The following is a 19,433-nucleotide window of genomic DNA, read 5'->3' on the forward strand; positions in this document are numbered from 1 at the left end:
CTTCCCCTTGGCGGCTTCCCGCCCGCGGACCTCCTTCCCCTCAGAGAGGCGGCGAACGGCACGCCCAGGGCCCAAGCCAGCCGCCGCGGCCACCACGGCTCTTCAAGCTGTTCCGGCGGGCGGGGAGGCCGCCGCTGGTGCCGGTGCCGGTGCCGGAGGCGGGCGGCAGGGCCCTGCGCTGCGCCGGGGAACGGCTGCCGGCGCGGTGCCGGCGGCGGCGCGCATGCGCACTGCGCAGCGGCGTGGGCGGCTGCGCGTCGGCGGGGAGCGCCGCGTCCAATCAGCGGGCGGGGTGTGTGCGCGGGGGGGCGGGGGCGGGGGGCAGGGGCGGCGGGCGGGTAATGTTGTTGGGAGTCACCTGACCGCTGGCGCCGCAGTCGGGCCGCAGCCTGTGCCAGGAGCGGCCGAGCTCTGGGGAGCGGGACGAGCAGGGGGGCCGGAGCTGTCCTCCGGCCGACTGGCCTGCGGCGGCAGGCACTGAGGTGAGCCGAGCCGAGCCTGAACCGGCCGCCGTTGGGAGCGGGCGGGCGCGCGCGTCCCTCCCTCCGGTGCCCGTTGGGCTGAAGGGGTGGGGGAGGTGGGGGGCGAGGGCAGCACCATTCGGGCGGCGGTGGGAGGGGGTGGCGGGAGGCTGAGGCGCGTTCGCAGGGGCGGTGTTAGTCAGCCGCTCCCCTCCTTCCCCCCCCCCTTTACTGCGGCCGGCGTAGTGGCCCGTTCCGCCGCGGCGGCGGGGACAGGCGCTTGTCGGCCCCCGGGCGAGGGCTGCGAGGGCGGCGGGGGGTCCCGCGGGGCAGCTGCCGCGGTCGCGGGGCGGGGGACGACCAGGCCGGCGCAGGGCGGTGGCGCCCTGCCAGCGCTGAGTACCGGGCGGCGGCCGGCTCCGCCGCCTCGCAGCCGTGCTTCAGGTATTTCTCCCGCCCTTCCCCCGAGGCCTGCGCCCAGCGGCGCCGGGCAGTCAGTCGTTACTCAGCGTCTGCTCCCCGGTTTCCGCGGGTGCCCGTGTTCCCGTGAACTCCGGTGACACAGGCGTGACTCTCCCACGCCGCGGTCCCTGGCCCTGTGCGAAAGGGGCAGCTCAGCCCTGCTGGAAATCCGGCGGTAACCCCGCTGCGCTTGGGTGGAACGCGCGACTGGTGCGTTCGGTGTTTGTTACCCTTCGTGGGAGCTGGGGAAGATTTATTTTGGACCGTAAACAACGAGATCCAGATCTTGTCTGTCTTGTTCTGTACAGTGAGATACTCGGCATGCTTTCGGGCGTGCTGAAAACGTAGTAATTCTGAAAGAATCGTCACCTGCTCTTCTGTCAAACTATGTTTACTTTCTTCATTTTAGTATGGCAATATAACAGTACTCCCAAAGTCGTATATAACTGGCCCCCCTAAATATTTGTTGAATTAGAAAAGGAAGAAGCAAACGTTCTAGCAGTAAAGGTAGAGCGAAGATAACTGTATGTACAGTTTAATCATGCGGTAACTTTTGACAGACACATTAATTTGAGGCACTTCAGGAAGGCACTTTCAGTGTGTGAAAAACATTTGACTGTAGTAATGGAATAATTGCAATCCAGGAACACTGTAAATTAAGGTTACATAGCAGTCTGAATACTCTGTTACTAGAGTCAGTTCTTTAATCTTAAATATTATGCCACACTGAAGAGAAAACAAAAGAGTATATTCCCGTCAAACATGGTTAAAAAACAAATTGAAGCAACTAAGATATTCTAAATCTAATTTCGTGGTTTATGAGTTTAATTTTAAAGCTGACTTAAATGGCATAATTACTCTTGGACGCCCTAACACATGTGAGTAAGTCTAAGTGTATGCTAGCAAGTAGTGAGGCCCCAAAGTGGCAGATTTGCAGGGAGGAACGGTTGTTGCTGAAAACAGAATATCCACGTTGTATGCTTTTAAGAAGGGCTTCCTTCAAGCTAACTTTACTGAATCCCTTAGTATTCAGACTTCTTTAGATTACTTCCAGAGTAGATTTGCTGGTTTAATTCAGTCTAAAAAAGAACCTGCTCTTGTTGCCTGGGTCCATCTTGTGACGTGAACAGAAGCACAGTGAGTGGGACGTTTAGGAAGTTTGCTTCGCTAGCGCACTCCTGATTCTAACCAAAATGCTAAAGTGGAGGTTTAACTTGCATCTACTCTATTTTTCAGTGTTTTATACTCAAAAATGTACAAGATCTTGGTGTCCTAAATATTTATTTTCTTTTAATAGGTTCTAAAGTCCTTATGCTAAGGGTATTTTGAACAGTAATAGATTTATCTTAATACAAGCATTGTCTAGTATTAAACCCCATACCATTTACCTGATCATTTGGACCAGCTGGCACTCCCATTGGGCATTGAATAGACATGTCTTTGCACATAAGTTGTATGAGTCCCAAAGAACTTTGCCCTATGTTTTAGGGAAGCATAGCTCAACAAGTCTCCTTGTCATGTCATTTCCTCCCCCCCCCCCCCCCCCCCCCCCCTTCCAAGTTTTATAAGATGAGAAGAGGTGTTCATGTAAATTCCCCATAGATTTCCTTTTAATCATAGACCTGTCTTTCTCCCTGCACTGGGTATGCTGGTGTGACGGGGAGCAGTGGTAGGTCAGTCAAAGGATTCATGTTTGTGTCTTGAGTGCTGGCATTTTAATTGTCTCTTAGAATTCGACCACTGAAAGTTTCATGGGGGAGGTTTTAGGGGTAGAAAAAACCTTTGTGATATTTATAGCTTAAATCCTGTTTATGTGCAATCCTTAGTTAAACCATAGGTAACATATTAGTTGATGCAGATGTGGGTAGGAACAAAACCATAAGTGAGCAACAAATAACTTCTGAAACAGTGCTTAAGTTCTATGAATTCAGCCTACTATGACCACAGTGGGGATAATGTATGATGACCCACCTGCAGCTTTCCTTGCCCCCTGCCTCCAGTTCAGAGGTTAGCAGTATGGAGAGGAAAAAAAAAGAAGTAATAGAAAAGCTCACTTTGCTGTAACAAATCATAGGCTGTATCACAAAAGTAATTCAATCTCCAGCAGTATGCTGTATTTTTCAGTTAAGGCCCTTTTCAGGGTGGAAGGAAGTTTTGTTCTTATTAAGTAATGTGAAGGGAAACCTTAGTATTTTGTACAAATATGAGTTAGCAGGTCAGAGTAAGGCTCGACTAGCCAGTCAGCTACTGAAGCTTTAGAAAGGAAGGGGAAGTGCTCCATGAAGGGTTAATTGACTTTAGAAGCATTGATGAAATACAAATAAATTGAGTTTAATCATTAGACATACATTGGAGAGCAGAAGAGGTAGCCTAGGGCATCAGTTACTCAAAATACTTTAAAATGAGAGCCTGCATCTTAAAGAATATTCAGTTAGTCTTCAGAATCATGTTGAGATAACTTGTTTGTGAATGATTTCATTTGAACTGTCAAGATAATGTTTGTAGGTGTTTGTTTGGATTCCAGTCTTGGCCCCATTGACTAATACTTTGATAAATAAATAGATAGTGTTTACTATCCCTGTTTACATTTATTTTGAGATCAGTATTTTGTATGGTGCCTTCCCAAAAATACTTATTTACAGCACAGCTCGTAAGGCCATGTCTTTTAACATTGTATCTCAGATAGCAAATGGTCTACAGTTTCCTGATGGGAAAACTGAAACACAGCTTTATGTGATTTGGTAGAGGTCTTTACTAGAATTACCATTCAAAGTCTGATCTTCTGCATCTTTGTTTCCTTATTATATAAATATTGCCAGTTCTGATGAACCTATGCTTTTCTGTTTTCATAGAAAGAACTTCAGACATTTCTGATTTATGTCTAAAATATTCATAGAATTTTGTTTCAGTTTCACATACTGTGAAGAACAGATGTGGAAACAAATCGGAGTTAAAAAGGTAATACCAGAGACAAGATTATGAATATAATTTCCAGAAAGTATTTCCTTTGACTTGCCAATATATTTGCTTTCCTATTCTTTCAGGTTGTTTCCTGTGCCCTTCTAAGTTAGGGTAGGACATATTAGAACCACAGATGGTTAATTTAGTATTCATTATAAATATTTTGGCATACATACTTGTGAATGGATTCTGACAGTCATTAAAACAAAATTCATGTGGTTTGTTTAACTGTGGCAAGGCGAAGAATATGTAGCTATAAATGCAAAGGTATTTGTCCTTAAAGTAAAGGCAAGAGTTGACAGTAGATGTTAGTTGTGCATGCTTTATGTTATGTTACCCCTTATCCTAAGTGAATATTTTGTTATCTAATCTAGTTCTTATTAAAAAAAATCAAATCAGTTTCTACTAGTATTTTTGGGGGTGTTGTGTTTGTGGTTTTTTTTTTTTTGGTGTTTTGGTTTTGTGGGTTTTTTTAGGTGAACTATGCCTTTAGGAAGTCCGTGCATTGTTGTTATCTTCCCAGAGTAACTCTGTTTGAATACCAGCAGAATTGAAGGATTGTAAGTGATGGGATTTTGCTGCAAAGGAGTCTCTGAAACCCCTTCAGTCCTGTTTCATTTTTTAGCAGTGAAACAAACCAAATCCCACAACGTTATTTTTATCCCTGCTCCAAAAATTAAACAATTGGTGTTGTGTAAAATAATGGCAAACTGCAAAGTAGTAATATTTTTTTCTGGCTTTGATATGGACTGAGGGAAACTACTCAAACCTCTGCTCTGTGGAAAATTTCTATGATTACATGGTATCAATCCTTTGCTTTTTTCTTTGAAATCCCACCTTCTGGAGTCCTGTGACTACTATGAATCTCAGGTTCCATCCCCACCATCTCCACACCCCGAGTTCTCATATAGCTTGCAAATACTAAAAAAGTGAATATTCAGGCTTAAAACCTGGAAAACAAATTAAGACTCTCAGCGCAGACTTAAAACTTGCCAGACTTCCCGTGATTCTTTTTAATTCTCGCTTGTGACTTGAAAAGAGTCCAAATGCTGTGGTAAGAATTATGTTGCAGAAATACAACCTAGTAACGTTTAAAAAGCTCATGTATGTAATTAAGCTGTGAACAGTATCATCCAGGCATTTAGACTATTAAATAATATAATTTAAAATTTTAATTATGAATGTGCTAATCATCTGAAGATGAGACCTACCTTTTTTTAGAGGAGAAAGCATTGCTCTTATGGAGCAAAGCTTGCTTTTTGCTTTTTTTAAATCACTTTCTTCTTTTAGAGTCTTCTTGAACTAAAGATGGAGAAGCAATAAACATGATCACTAAAATGCTTGTTCATTCCTTGTCAGCATAACATGAATCAGCAGCTATTAACTGCTGTAGGCATTCATCTGTAACGTAAGTTTATTTCCTTAAAAGGAGAGGTAGCTGGGGGCAAGGACATAGATATAAAACCTTAGAAGAAAGCCTTTGCAGTGTATTTTGAATAAACTGTTTTGTATCCAGACTGTTTTGTTTTAGCAGTAGTAAATGACAGTTATCCCTTTGTACTTTATGTCTGTGAATGACAGAATTTTTTTATAAGATAAAGTAAATGTCCACCCTAAGGGAACTGATGAAGATAAGTGACCTGCTGGAAGTTGCTCAATAGATCAACGTAGGAGTTGGGAAGGGTACCCAGAGTTTGTTTTCTCCAGGCTATTTTTGGGGGGGTCTACAATGTCTTTTTTGCAACTGTTCAGGAATTTAAAGTGTTCTGAGAGTATAGATATGTTAAAGCATGGTGATAGCCAAGCAGACCTTTATTGTCTGCTAGGTGATAAATTAATCTTACTAGTTTTATCATGATGGTGATCACAACTGAAATTGCATCCAGATGTCCAAGTTCAACCAGCTCAGGTAGCAGTGACAGCAAAGGTGTCCCTCCTGCCTGGGTTCTGCAGCTACTGAAGGGGAGCTTCACTCTATGCTTTCTCTTATTTCAAGAGTACTTGTACTTTGCCCATGTACAAGTGAGAGTTACTGTGATTACTACAGAGGATTGATACCCAGTATGGTATTTGGTATTAGCAGATGGTTGTTCACTAAGTAAGTAAAGACTAAGGAACAGGGTTTTGTTTACTTTTTTAGTAAATTGGGTAACTTTGGGGCTGGATCATTTACAGGAAACTTGTGGTAGCTGAAGGTCAGACCCCCCCCCCCCCCCCCCCCCTTATGTGTAGACTTGAGTTGATTGTGATGGTAGAGCCACATAATTGATATCTGAGTCTGGGGATAAAAGATTTGCTCTTCTTTTTAGGAATATCTGAAATGGATTTATTGACTGATGGAAAATATGTAAGAGACTGTTGGACTTGAAAAGAAAGCACTGACTTGATAGGATGTAGCTCATGTAGCTCAGGTATTTTTGCTTGGCTCTTGCTAGTACCATTGCTGTGTTAGTAGACCTTAAGACAGAAGAACCACAGGTCATTTTGTGCTGGTTTGTTGCCCTACTTGCTATTAAGTGTATTACAGGTGATGGGAACAAAGTACAGTCATGTGTTTTATTTGACAGTGAGTCTTTCACAGCAATCATTACATTTGGATGCCAGACTTGATTGAATCTGAATGCCTGTAGATTCCCATTGTATCTTGGTGACCATTAGATACTGGATTTTCTTTTCCAGGTCCTTAGATTTGGCATATCAGCTATGTGTTTCCTGAAAGTGCAAGCCTTCAAAGTAGTAAAGGCATGACCATTATTGATTTACATGGATTTCTGTGCTCCGATTTAGTATTTTTAAGGACACTTGAAACAGTCAAACTCGGAATGTTCAAAAAGCATTTTGGTAAACACGTACACAAATCATAGGTGTATCATAATGTAAATAGAAGCAGAAATGACAGTGATTTGCACTCCCAAACCTGTATCTCAGTTTTAAGGGCCGTTTTAGTATGCTTTGGCTTAAAGAGTCTCAGAGCCTATGGAGCTCATTTTTGTGACTCATTCGTTCTTTCTAGTTGTGAATTTTCTTGTAATGCCACCAGCAGAGCTTTCCAGCGTCAGCTGGTCCAATGTTCAAAACAGTCTCTTTAGCTGTAAAGTGTACCCCTTTGTGTGTTGAAGTCTCACCCTTTTCATTTTTTGTGGTGCTTGAGTATAAACTAAAGGACACTGAATTTACTTCTGTGTTAGCCATCTTGTTGTTCTGTGGTAAAGTTCCTGGCAGCTGTCATAGGCAGACAGAGACACCTCCAGCTGTTATTTTTGTCGTCTTTGTTCAGAAAGAATGATGCAAGTATGCAATAAACCAGCTATAAGTATACAGAATTGGTGTTATCTAACTGTTTTTCTAAGTTACTGAAAAACTTAGTTGTAAACTATGTGGCATTTTGGGGAATTTTCTAACATTGATGTAAAATGCAAGATACTCTGTTTAGATCTTCATTTAAAGCCTAAAGAAGTTCTTACTATTAATTCACTGCATTGAATAATAATGTTTTATTTATTTAGTCAGTTTGGTTGATTTTTATGATCCTGTATATTTGGCATTCATTATTAACAAAGTATTTTGGACAGAGCATTTGTGTTTTAAACATCCTCTACAGAAAAGCTGGAATTCTTTGGTAGCTATTTAGTGGGCATCTGGATAAGTGGCAGTGATTTGGGATAATTGCTGCTGATGTTAATATTTGCAGTGAGCTGATGGGTGGTACAGTTGCTTTATTGTTCTAAGGTTTTGAATGTTGTCTTAGCATCTGCATCTTGTTGCTATTGCTTCTGGTTAGCCATACAACTTTCCCTTTTGAATGGGATTTATGTTTGTTATCAGTTTTTTGAAACCACAAAGGACTTCATCATTATGGCAAATTGTGAAGTTTGGGCTCAATAACACTAAAAAAGGCAAATGTTCTTATTGAGTGTTCTGTGTCAGTATACATATACTGTGTGTTTTGCTGCCCTTTGCGTAATGGGGAAAATTACTCCTCAGCATTAAATACTTGAGAAAGTGGTACTGTGTTAGAACCTGACTTTTAGGACTGGTTTGCTAGGAAGACCTATTGTAAAAGGCATTTACTGGTTTTATTGTTATTATTTTAATAGATATGTGTATATATTATATAAAAATTATGTATTACTTATATGTAAATACAGAAATAATGCATTATATATTATTCAAAACTATATATCTCCTTTGTGAAATGCAATACAAAACTCTTTCCAGGAATGTGTAATTGTCTGAATTTTCAGAGACATACTTAAACATCAAGAAGTTCTTTTGCCCTGTCATAAATGTATGGAGGTAAGCTGGTTTCTGTGCATGCTTTTGTCAGCTTCAGTGACAACTTGATGCTTTATATCTTCCTTCACCTCTCGTATAACACTTTGCGTGACCACAGGATGTCGAGTGCAGACTTTACATGTTGCGGTGGTGCTGCTGAGCATGAAAGTTAATCTACCTTGTGCCAGATTTATATGTGTGTGGATGAGAAATACATCACACTATTATGAATTTTATCCTGGTATTATGTTCCTACTCTTATGCTATCTATTCCAAGGTAATATTATCTATTGTCCTTCCATAACTTAGCAACAACAGTTCCTTATAGCTTTACCTGGTCTTAGTCATAATGATTATCATCTTTTTTTTTATTTATTAGAAAAGTATCAAATGGGGAGACTTTATGGTCTACCTAAAGGTCTGCACCAAGTGACTCTTTAAAACAGAGATTGTGGGGGAAGGAAGTAGACGATCATTTAACTACTTTTATTCTTCAGTCAGCTAGGAGTTAGGGTGGTAGTTGCTACCAATTGTAAGCAATCAGATAAGCAAACCTGCAGTCTAATTTTAAAGTACCTTACACTTACTATACTTTGCAATTACCTCCGTGTTAATAATATAAGCTAATGAATAACTTCAAATGCATGAGAAGAATGAGCCTTGGATGAGATCTGTATTTGCCAATGAGTCTTGGTAGGCATCTTGCTCTGATCTTTACACTGTGTACTTAAATGTATTTTCCTTTTTTAAATGTTGTTGCAGTGCTAGTTTTCATTAAGATAAGTATTTTATATGTTCTTAGAAAATAAATATATATATCTAGTCAATTAAAAGTAGAGATGTCTAAATTTACTGAAGATATGGTAATTTTACAGGTAACTGTTAAGCATAGTTTTCCTATTGAATTGTATGCTAGTAGGGAGAAAAAACAAAAGGAGTTACTTCACTTTGATAAAGCAGAATAAAGCTTTATAGCCACTATTTAGGAGAAAATATTTTTACCCTTAGGCAAAACATTTTTTTATCTTGAAATCACTGTCCAATAAAGAATGGAAACTTAACAGTATCATGCTTGTTTGTTTTCAAAGTAGAACTTGATTCATTCAGCTGCAAATGTTCCTCTATGTAGTTTTTATAGTAGCTTGTGTGTTTGTATATATTCTCTCCTTTTTTTTTTTCTCCTCTCAAGACTGAGTTTATTGGGTATGCAGAATTTCAGGTGAGAGGAATTTGAGGAATGCTCTTGTACTGACAGTGTAAGTTTTCTTCCACTAACTGAGGATTTGTAGTTAGTGAGCTTTCATGTTGTTTCTTCTTTAATCTTTTCAACCTGCATTGTAAGGACTATTTTAAGTTTTGGAAGATCTTTTTGGACTCTCCTTATTTTTGATGGTAACTGCTGTATCAAATATCTTAATATTCTCGCATGTTTTTGTTTCATACTATCTTTTGCATTCAGTCACATGGTTGGTTGTTGACACTGAATTAGTGAACAGTGATTTAAATATACAGTTATCTGCTGACTTTTGGAATACTTCTACAAGTTATCTGTGCCTGCTTTTAGTTTTCCTTACTTAAATGTTAATTTTGAAATAAAAATAGCATGGTAGAATAGGAGTTTTAGTCTGGTTTCCAAGGAAATAATTTGTGTTATTGTTCGTAGTGTCCATTTTCCTTCTTTTCAGTAACTTATTGCTGCTTTCATTTGAATTGTCTGAGAGGGGAGGGAAAAAAAATATCTGATAGACTATATTTGTAGAAAATTAAATTATGTGAAATGGACACCTGCACTGAGAGGAAGAAAGCCTAGAAAGGCCTGTCCATGTAGGACAGTTACAGCATGAGCTTGTAAATTATAAAGCTTCTGTAAAAAGCACCATTGAATTGTTTTCTCAACTTCACACCTCTTCCCTATTTGTCCATCCATAAACAAAATTAATTTTAATAATTTTTGAGTGCTGCAGGAGAATAGTTAAAGTAGAAGAAAAACAGTTTACGGAAGAGATGTACTTTTTCTTTTTGGTACAACAGTAGGTCTTGTTATTGTGGATATGTAAATTACAAATTTACTTATGGACAAGTGTATTTTGTACTCACATACTGCTGTGGAAAATCTAGTTGGCTGTCATGACAAATACTGTCATAAATGTGGTGCCATGCCTTTATTACACAACTGGAAAACAGAATTAAGACATTCACAAGTTTGACCTCTGTTAGTACTTCTCGAAAGTGTTACAGCTTTTTACAGTGGTTACATTTTGCCTTTCCTGTTTGATGCTTTTTGTTTTCACAGAATTTTCAGTCTTCTGTTTCTTTTCCTTTTGATTTCTCTCTTTATCTTGTATGACAAAAATGAGATTTTACAAAGAAGACTGAGATAAATTTAGTGTCTGAGTGTGGTGGTTGGTTGGTTTGTTTGGATTTTTTAAAGGTTCTTTTAAATTTTGAAATGCCTAATGAAATGCTGCATTGTATATTTTGGATACCTCAAAAAAGCGTGCATCCTACTTAAAAATACTGGGGATGTAACTTGGCTGATGAAATCTTCACATTAGAAAATACAACATTCTGTCAGAATAAAGTGTTAAATTGGGTTATGCTTAAATTAAATATTTTCACTTCTCAAGAAACAGAAGGTAGTGTTTCAGTGTTGAAACCTGATATTTATTTTTTTTTTTTTTGGCAGCAGCAACATTGGAAGCTTGCTATCAGTGCTTCAAGTAGGCTGCACTCTGTTTTGAAAGCATGTTGTGTGCCTTGTGGGGATCAACTGAAAAGGAGGGTTGACTGTCCTCCGCTTATCTGTTCCTTTTAGCCTTCCATGCTATGAAAATGTAATGGGCTGAATTGGATATTGGAACTGATTATTTTGTAAGGGAAAACCCAAGAGCAGCTTACTTGATATATGGGTTGTCAATCTGAGGGTTGGGAGAACTTTGGACTTAAGAAGAAAGAAAAAAGAACCTTTAAAGGCCTGTCTGTAACTATAGGCTCCCTCATGAGTTTTGCCTAGGTGTTCACCCCAAAATATGTAGTTATCTTTAATACTTCCCTGTGTTCGCCACCACCATGGATTTAGTTTTTCATTTTGTCCTCTGTTCCATTTTGATGATTTTTGTTGTTGTTAAACCTTCTGGTAACAAATACAGAGTCATACTTTGTTAAACTGTGTGTACTGTGATATCTGAGGAATATGGTAAGTTAAGGATATACAGCAAACAGGAATACATGATTAATACTGCACTGCTTCTCATAAGCTGTTACAAGAATAGATTTTCATGAATAGCTGTTTCACAGGGAATTATTTCATAATTTCCATTTAAACTGATTGCAAGTGAAATATTTCCTAAGTAAACAAATCTCTGTAGTCTTGCCAGTAGGTGTATGAAAATGTTTAAACTCGTTTTTTGCTTCCAAAAATAAGCCCTTTAGAGTTAGCGGCTCATGGTATAGCTATTGCTCACTGGGGAAAACTCTGATTTGTGTAACTTTTTTTTTTCTTCAGAACTCTTATTTTCACACACCAAAATCTTGTATACTTAAGCAAATGCCCCCAAACAGACTTATAACTTGGCAAAGACAAAGAAAGCAATCTGTATGTTTTGTTGGTAAAGTTGACTGGGAAGTTGTATGTACAGTGTTCTATGAGGGAGTGGGAAGGGCAGATAATGCTGATGCTCTGCACTTCACCGAAGTCCAGAGTGGTACTGTGCCACTGCTGCCACTGGAAATGTGGATCTTTTTTTTTTCCCTCTTTCTGTTGAAAAGAACACTAAAAATGCTTGTGTGCCATGAAAGTAACTTGAGTAGTGAGCACCCAGGAGTATAGCTGGCAGGGTGGCTGTTCCCCCCCCGCCCCCCCCACTGTGTTTAAAAATGGCCATGCTCTCCTCCCTCCCCGTGTTGTGAAAGTTTCCCATATTTGAAAACTGAAGATTTGCATTGGCTATGGTTTTATTGTTGTTGGGAGCTGGCATATCATAACAACCTGTGTTGAGCAATATAATGATTGGGTAGTCCTGTGTCAGCTGAAGTGAATCCCAGCAACTGTGTTCAGTTACAGTAACTCTTGGGTAGAATAGTCCAGTGTAATCTAAATGCTTGGTTTGTTAAGGTAACACTTTCCATAGTAGTATCATATTTTCCTTGCAGGACAGTTCCAAATCTGATTATGTGGTTTCTTGATGGAGCTTCAGATGCGAGGACGCTTCTTACTAGGCTTTTTTTTCCCCCCTAAACTGAAAGAAAGGCTTAATCCAAAGAAGATAAGAATTTAGAAATACAGGGTAAAGATCAGCCTTGGAAACGCTCTTAAACTTTGCACTGTCTAGGAGAGCTGACTTCTCCGTAGCGCTTTTTTTTTTTTTTTTTTTTTTTGCAAATACTAGGAGTTCAGGAATAGCTTCAGGACAGCTATACATAAGCTTATTTCAAGGCTTTAGATATCGTATAACTTCTACTGTTGTTTACTATCCAATAAATACTGTTATTTCAGGGCTTTGATGCTCCGTCACAAAAGCGATTTCCATTGTCAGGTGGCCTGAATCAGTGATCTATTAGGAAAGCAAACTTCTACCAAGCATGACAGGTCAAATAGTGATGAACGCGAGCGGGGGAAAAAAAGGCTGCATTAGAGAATTAAGGCAGGTGGAAAATAGGAAAACTAATCTGCTATAAAAACAAAAAACCCCACCAACCTACTAGAGAGAAAATGAGAGTGTTTTACCAATGCCTGATGGGTTTAGCAGGCAAACTACTTTTGAAAGAAGATAAAATGCAAATATTTTTGTACTGGGTGAATCAGTAAACAGAAGTCGCTTATATAGTATTTTGGTGAATTTTGGCTTAATGCATCTGTTTTTTATCTCTCTTTATGTTTTCATGGTGTTGGAGTCAGAATATACTGGTAACTGAAAATGAAAGCTTAAATAATTTTTAGGTGTTACAATAGTTATAGCTCTTAATCACTTGCTGAGGAAAAATCTGTTCTTTATCACTGAAGTCACATGAAAAATTGTTCCCTTTTTTGGCCTATGAGACTACTAAAGCAGGATTTTAAGATGTGCATATTAAGGTTTGGGTACTTTAAATGCTCTTAAGCATGTATTCATGTATTAACATGTATGAAATATTGAGTATTAATCTTAGTCTTAAAAAGAATTAGAACAGGTAGTGCATGTTTAACAATCTGCTTATGTTTTAGTATCAGTAGGTTCCTGTTGGATATGACTTTCGTGTGTACAACTTGTTTTTTCTTCTTCCAGATTTGAAGAACAGAAGCATGCTTTCCACTGAGACTTACACTACCATTTGTGATACAGAATGTCTCTAAGTGAGAAGAATAGTGTGGTTTTTGCATATGAATCTTCAGTACACAGTACCAATGTACTTCTCAGTCTTGACGATCAGAGGAAGCAAGATATTCTTTGTGATGTTACTATTTTAGTAGAAGATCAGCGATTTCGGGCTCACAAAGCTGTGCTTGCAGCTTGCAGCAGTTACTTCCTTTCAAGAATTGTGGGCCAGGTGGATGCTGATCTTATCATCACTTTACCGGAAGAGGTGAGTGTCAATCCCTTCTGTATTTTACCTGCCAGTGCTTTTAATCTGTTTTGTTCAATTCTGTTTTACAATAGGCTGGTGCTTAACTGAGAAGTTAAGGTAAGGGTTTTAAGAACTGACAGGGAAGAATTTCTAAGTTGTAAAGCTGCCATTTGAGGTGAAGGCTAGACATATCAGAGTGTATATTATAGACTGAAGGTGAGTGAATGCTGTCTTGGGAAATATATAGGGGAGATCCTTTCAATTAAGTATATATTACTTTTAAAATTGTGCACCTGTTTCAAAGCATGTAAGTTTGTCAAAAAACTTGCAGAACTAGTCCTCCTATATGAAAAGAGAATACTTTTGGAGTAATAAACAAATTAAAGCTTAAAATTATAATACCTTTAAGTCACTATCATTAAGATTTGGTTTTATATGTTTGAGTAATACAACTGTGCTTGCATTCCTTGCTTGCTGCTTACTGTTGTTAACAATTTTCTTCTGCTCAGTTCCCCATCCTTTTTACACACTGATCATTAGCAGCCTGATTTTTTTTTTCTACTGTGTTTTATTACTTTTAAAACTGAGAAAATGTATTGCAATTGCTTGCTTTCTTTTTTTACCCCTAAAATACATATTCTTAAATCATATTGAATTTCAAGGCATTCAAGTGGGAATGAGAGAGAACCTGATATCTGTAGGGAAGAAAATTGATTATTATGTATCTGGAACATCCAAGACATTTAAAGATTCCAGTTGGTATTTAGTTCAGTTATAAGAGGCATGAGACAACCAAGTGACTGGATTTTTATATGCAATGCTGTGCTTGTAGATGAAAAGTGAAGAGCCTCAAAGTGCTCTGATTGTGCCCAATGGTAGCAGTAATCTGAAGAGTTGGTTCTTAAATAATCAATGGCTTTTGGGGAGGTAATTTATGGTAATTAGCTTTGGGGCTGGGAAATAACATGCAAATTGTTGGCAACTCAATTAGAATCATTAAAGTTGGAGGAAAGGTGTGCATAAATGAGTATTTATGGTGACACTGGAGATTACATTATAAACTTGTTCATATACAAGACTGAGTTGACTGTTAATGCAGAAATGATGTATTGAGAAAGGTAGGTACTGTACTCAGGTACAGGCTCACTGGCTTTGTAACATAGTGAGATAAGCACAAGGATTCTCTGTTAACAGAATCTTTCTGATGTTATAGAAAACAGAAAACCAAAAGGGGTCAAGTGGTCTCTTTAAAGAGCTTCAGTGGTCTTTGCTATTCTCTATTGCATAATGAATTTCTTAAAAATAATGTTACAGCATAATACCACTGTCACTTTTACTCAGCCTTCTTACTGTGTCTATTTGTTTGTTTCTTATTTTACTTTTTTCCCCTAGTGGCTTGGTATTGTTGATAGCCTGAATGTGTCTCAGATTAAACAAAAAGTAATGGTGGGAGCTGATGTGGAAGGGAAGTAGGATGCTGGGGTACACAAAGGCATGACTTGGAGTAAAAGAGGGAAATTAGCGGCGTGTAAAACTTCTGATGTTTATGAGAGAATTTTGCTTTGGGATAATGTTAAAAATAGGATAATGAGAGAATAAGAAATGTACATTGAAGTTGGAGGGGGGGGGAATAATTGCTGGTGCAAAGCAAGTGTTCAATGAACACTTGAAATAAACCTGAGTTAGAAGGAACCAGAGTTTGTAAAGAAAATGGAAGAATATAATAATCCTGATATTTACTAGATTGTAGACTTAAGAGGACTTCTATTGTGATTTAGTATTACTGATGTAAGAACTGAAGCAACAAGCAAAAATACTAACAGTGAATCTCATCTTTTAATCATTTGATCTGATCACTTACTTGGTAAAAGCATTTTAAGACTCAGGAACTTGAGCTTCTCTTCTGGAAACTGCTAATTATTTTGAAATGCATCAGTTTATGAAGCTGCATATTTAAGAGAGTGGCAAACACTGATCACATTGTTTGATGTGATTTTTTTTTTTTATTAACCTTTTTAATCATCCAAAGTATTTGAAGTTTAAAATGGAAGACACCAGTCCACAATCTGAGATACCAAAATACTTTTGGAATTAAAGTACTTCATATATATTATATTGTAGAGACGAACTACTGACATCTTGGTGTAGGTTCTGTGTTGTTTTTCCACCAGTGTTTGTACTCAATGAGGTAGACTTCCAGCACAAATACAAATTAAATAAATGGCCACTCCAAGAGTTGCTTTTCTAGGACAGTCAGACCAAGACTCTTTCTAGGGTTCTGTTTTCTTTGATGATAGCCAGCTAGAAATGTGTAAGAGAAAGCAAAATGAGTACAGAGTGGGGGGGGTTTTCCCTTCTCGATCCTTCCAGTTGTTAGCAATAGGTGTTTCTACCTTATATAGAAAGAATATACAGTTTTGAAATACCATTGTATTTGTTTCATTGAATTTCATATATGAATGCCACTTGTTTGTAAACCTGCTTTAATGGTTTATTGACTATGCTAAGTTTGAAGGCTTCTTGGCAGCTTATGGATAAACTGTCTTTTACAGTGCACTTCCCCACATTATTAAGGATGAATAAATGTTGTGATGTAATCAGTAGTCTTCTCTCCAGAGCATATTTCAAATGCCATTTTAAGAATTGTTTAGAGAGATCATAAGAGTTTACAGGCAGTTTTGCTGAAGTGTCTCTGTGCAGAACTCTTCAACTTCTTTTCATGTATTATGTATTCTTTAAAAAAAACAAAACAAAACACCAAAGAACCACTAAAAACCCCATACAATCAATGGATTCCTTAATTAAATTGCATGTATAGTTAATTTTTTTGCTGGTAGAAGAATTCAGTATAGTTAATGCATTAATATAGCACTTTATTCAGCATAAAGTCCTGTTCATTTCAATAAAGGAGGGGAGCAGAATGTGGGCTTGAGTTTGAGTAGTTATAATGGACATATGAAAGGCTAAAGGAAGTGTCATGTCATTTGTAATATGCTGATCTGTTTACAGCTTTCTGTCTGATTCCTTAGTAATTTTTTCATGCGTAGATGATGATCATGTTCAGTTTGTAACAATACAGTTTTTGTTTATCTCTGGATTCCCTGTTAGGCAACTATTCTGTGGTAAAAACTGAGATGATAATGATGGAAGTGTTGAATTAAAACTATGTACTCCAAAGAAGCTTTAAACTGACAATAATTGGTTTTGGTGTACAGTTTTTGGCTACAATTCTTTTCATCTGTGGGAGGAGGAAAGGAGTAGTAAATAATAGATAATGAATAGTAGTGGAAAGTAGTAATAAATAATCATTTGTGGTCAAATTCCATTTTTTCAAACTTTTTTGATATCAGAGATGCATAACACTGAGCAAATAACACTAATTGTTCTTTAAAGGAACAATTAAATACCAGCAGCATTTTGATCTTTTTCTAGAGTAATTGATGTACAACTTGGGTTTGAAAGGTATCTTTGTAAAGTTGGAATCCAGTTACTGGTTTTCGGGGTACAGCAATATTTTTCACTTGTTAGTACTGTATTGGCAGAACATTTTATTAAGAGATTGATCACAGTGAAGAAGATAATTGCCACAAAATATACAGGATAAAATTGTATCAGAGGATTTGGTTCAGAACGAGTGTGGTCAGGTTTTCTCTGTGGAACAAACCTGCTGCTTTTGTCTTGTATTCTGTCCTGCTGGTGTGGTTTGCTCATAGGTAAATTTGGGTTCTGTGTGTGTCTCTATTTAAACCCATATAGGCTATGCTAATATTTTTTTCTTTTTTTTTTTTAATAGGTAACACTTAAAGGATTTAGTCCTTTACTTCAGTTCGCATATACAGCTAAACTTATTTTAAATAAAGACAATGTGTCTGAAGTTTGCAAATGTGCTGAGTTTTTGGGTGTACACAACATTGAAGAGTCTTGCTTTCAGTTTCTCAAATTCAAATTTTTGGACTTTAAATTGGATCAGCAGGAATGCCCTAGGAAAAAGTATTGTACACAGCGTTGTCAGAAAACAAACCCGAAAATTGGCAATGTGGATGATGGAGACCTAGAAGTAGATGATGAAGCAGAAGAACTTTTAGAAAAGGAACATATTCAAACTCCTGACACAAGGGTCTGTAAAGATGAAGAAAATGCTAAATCATCGCCTGCTCTCCAAGATAATGCCAATCAAACATGTGATCCTATACATCTAGAAAGGAGTAGTGTTTCCAGCTTATCTTCCCAATGCCCAAAGTATAGGAAATTCCAGAAAGCTTTTGGAAATGACAAAGTTCATACTTCAGAGTCCAATTCCAGTATTAAAGACATTCGGGTGCCACCAGTTGCAGTTGCCTTTCTTGAGAAGGAGGTATCTGATAATGATGGCATACAAAAAGCTCAGGAGTGTGTACCTATGCAGCTGGTCTCAAAATGTGAAGAGACTCAGGTAAAAATGGAAGAAGGAGAGGAAGGCATTGAGAAAAAGGAAGAGTCAAAGAGAGATTCTGTGACTCAGAATGTGTCATGTCCTGTGGAGAAAATGGATCTTGCTGCTTTCCCCCAAAACTCTGCTGCACCTCATGGACTCAATTCTGTGTCTTTTTTACATACTTGTGAGCAATATGGTAACTTGAATTTCAGTAGTATGCCAAACAACGCAGTCTTAGCTGAAAAAACTGTATCAGGTACTGGAGTTGGGAATGACAAAATGGAAAGTCAAGATGACACACCTTCAAAGGTCGATTTGTGCACTAGGGAAGCCACTAACATTACATCAGCTGGTGATCGAAGCAGTGTGGAGAGAGAGGTAGCAGAACATCTGGCAAAAGGGTTCTGGAGTGATATTTACAGCACAGAAGCCTGTCAAATACATTTACCACCTGCGGTTCCAAAAGAGTGCTTGGAGCCAGTATATTCGGGGAAAAAATCAGAATGTCCATGGCTGGGTATCAGGATCAGTGAAAGCCCCGAACCTTGCTCTCAACGAACTTTTACAACATTGAGTTCTGTCAACTGCCCCTTTATAAGCAACCTTAGTACTGAAGGATGCTCCAACAGCTCTGAAATAAGCAGCGGAGATTATGTTCAGGGACAGCAACAAGAACAGTGTCCCTATAATTATGTGATAAGTTTGGGAGAGGATTCGGAAACTGACACTGAGGGAGACAGTGAATCCTGTTCAGCAAGAGAACAAGAATGTGAGGTAAGAATATCTCAAAAACCTAATTTTGAGTGTCTTGGGAGAGGGGTGTGTGTGTGCTTGCTTGTTTTAAAAATCTGGGAAATGAAACTTTAAATAGCCATTCAAAGCTTTATATGGAAGATCACTGTTAATTCAGGAAAACTTATAAAGCATTTTTTTTGGTAGAGTATGGAAGTGGTAGATGCTTAGATGTTATCTTCAGATATTTTTCTAGAACAACTTTATCAGAAAAGGTTTGGAGTCTTAAACCAAGGCATGGGGGGAGGAGGGGTTAAAAAAATCTTTTTTTTTTTTTTTGTATCTACTTCAGTTAAATTTAAGAAAAGTAAACTTCTGGGAAGCTTTGATTTATAGAAACTTAACAGTTTTCTTGGGTTTATTCTGAGCTGTGGGGAGAAGGTGGGAGAGGGATGATACTTCAGGTCTACTGTGAAATGAAACTTCAAGTTTTCCAGCTGGCTTCAGTAGCTGTGTATTTAAGACTGCTTTAATAGTATTGCCATCTCTGAAACTGAGGTTGTTCCTTGAACTGCTGAAATTAC

The 19,433-nt window shown here is 38.5% G+C and overlaps 1 protein-coding gene across 2 annotated transcripts in view; it reads left to right on the top strand.

Annotated features, from left to right (window-relative positions):
- The first annotated feature begins 375 nt into the window (after positions 1 to 375).
- Positions 376 to 19,433, top strand: part of BACH1 (BTB domain and CNC homolog 1) — a 30,788-nt gene continuing 11,730 nt past the window's right edge. For both annotated transcript variants that reach the window (XM_049835128.1, XM_049835129.1), the window contains exons 1-3: positions 376 to 482; positions 13,424 to 13,721; positions 17,497 to 18,891. In XM_049835128.1, coding sequence (XP_049691085.1) covers positions 13,482 to 13,721; positions 17,497 to 18,891 — 1,635 coding nt within the window. In that variant the 5' untranslated portion in view covers positions 376 to 482; positions 13,424 to 13,481. The remainder of the gene's footprint in view (positions 483 to 13,423; positions 13,722 to 17,496; positions 18,892 to 19,433) is intronic.

Source organism: Accipiter gentilis, chromosome 32 (genome assembly GCF_929443795.1).
Source record: "Accipiter gentilis chromosome 32, bAccGen1.1, whole genome shotgun sequence".
Taxonomy (NCBI): Eukaryota; Metazoa; Chordata; class Aves; order Accipitriformes; family Accipitridae; genus Astur; species Astur gentilis.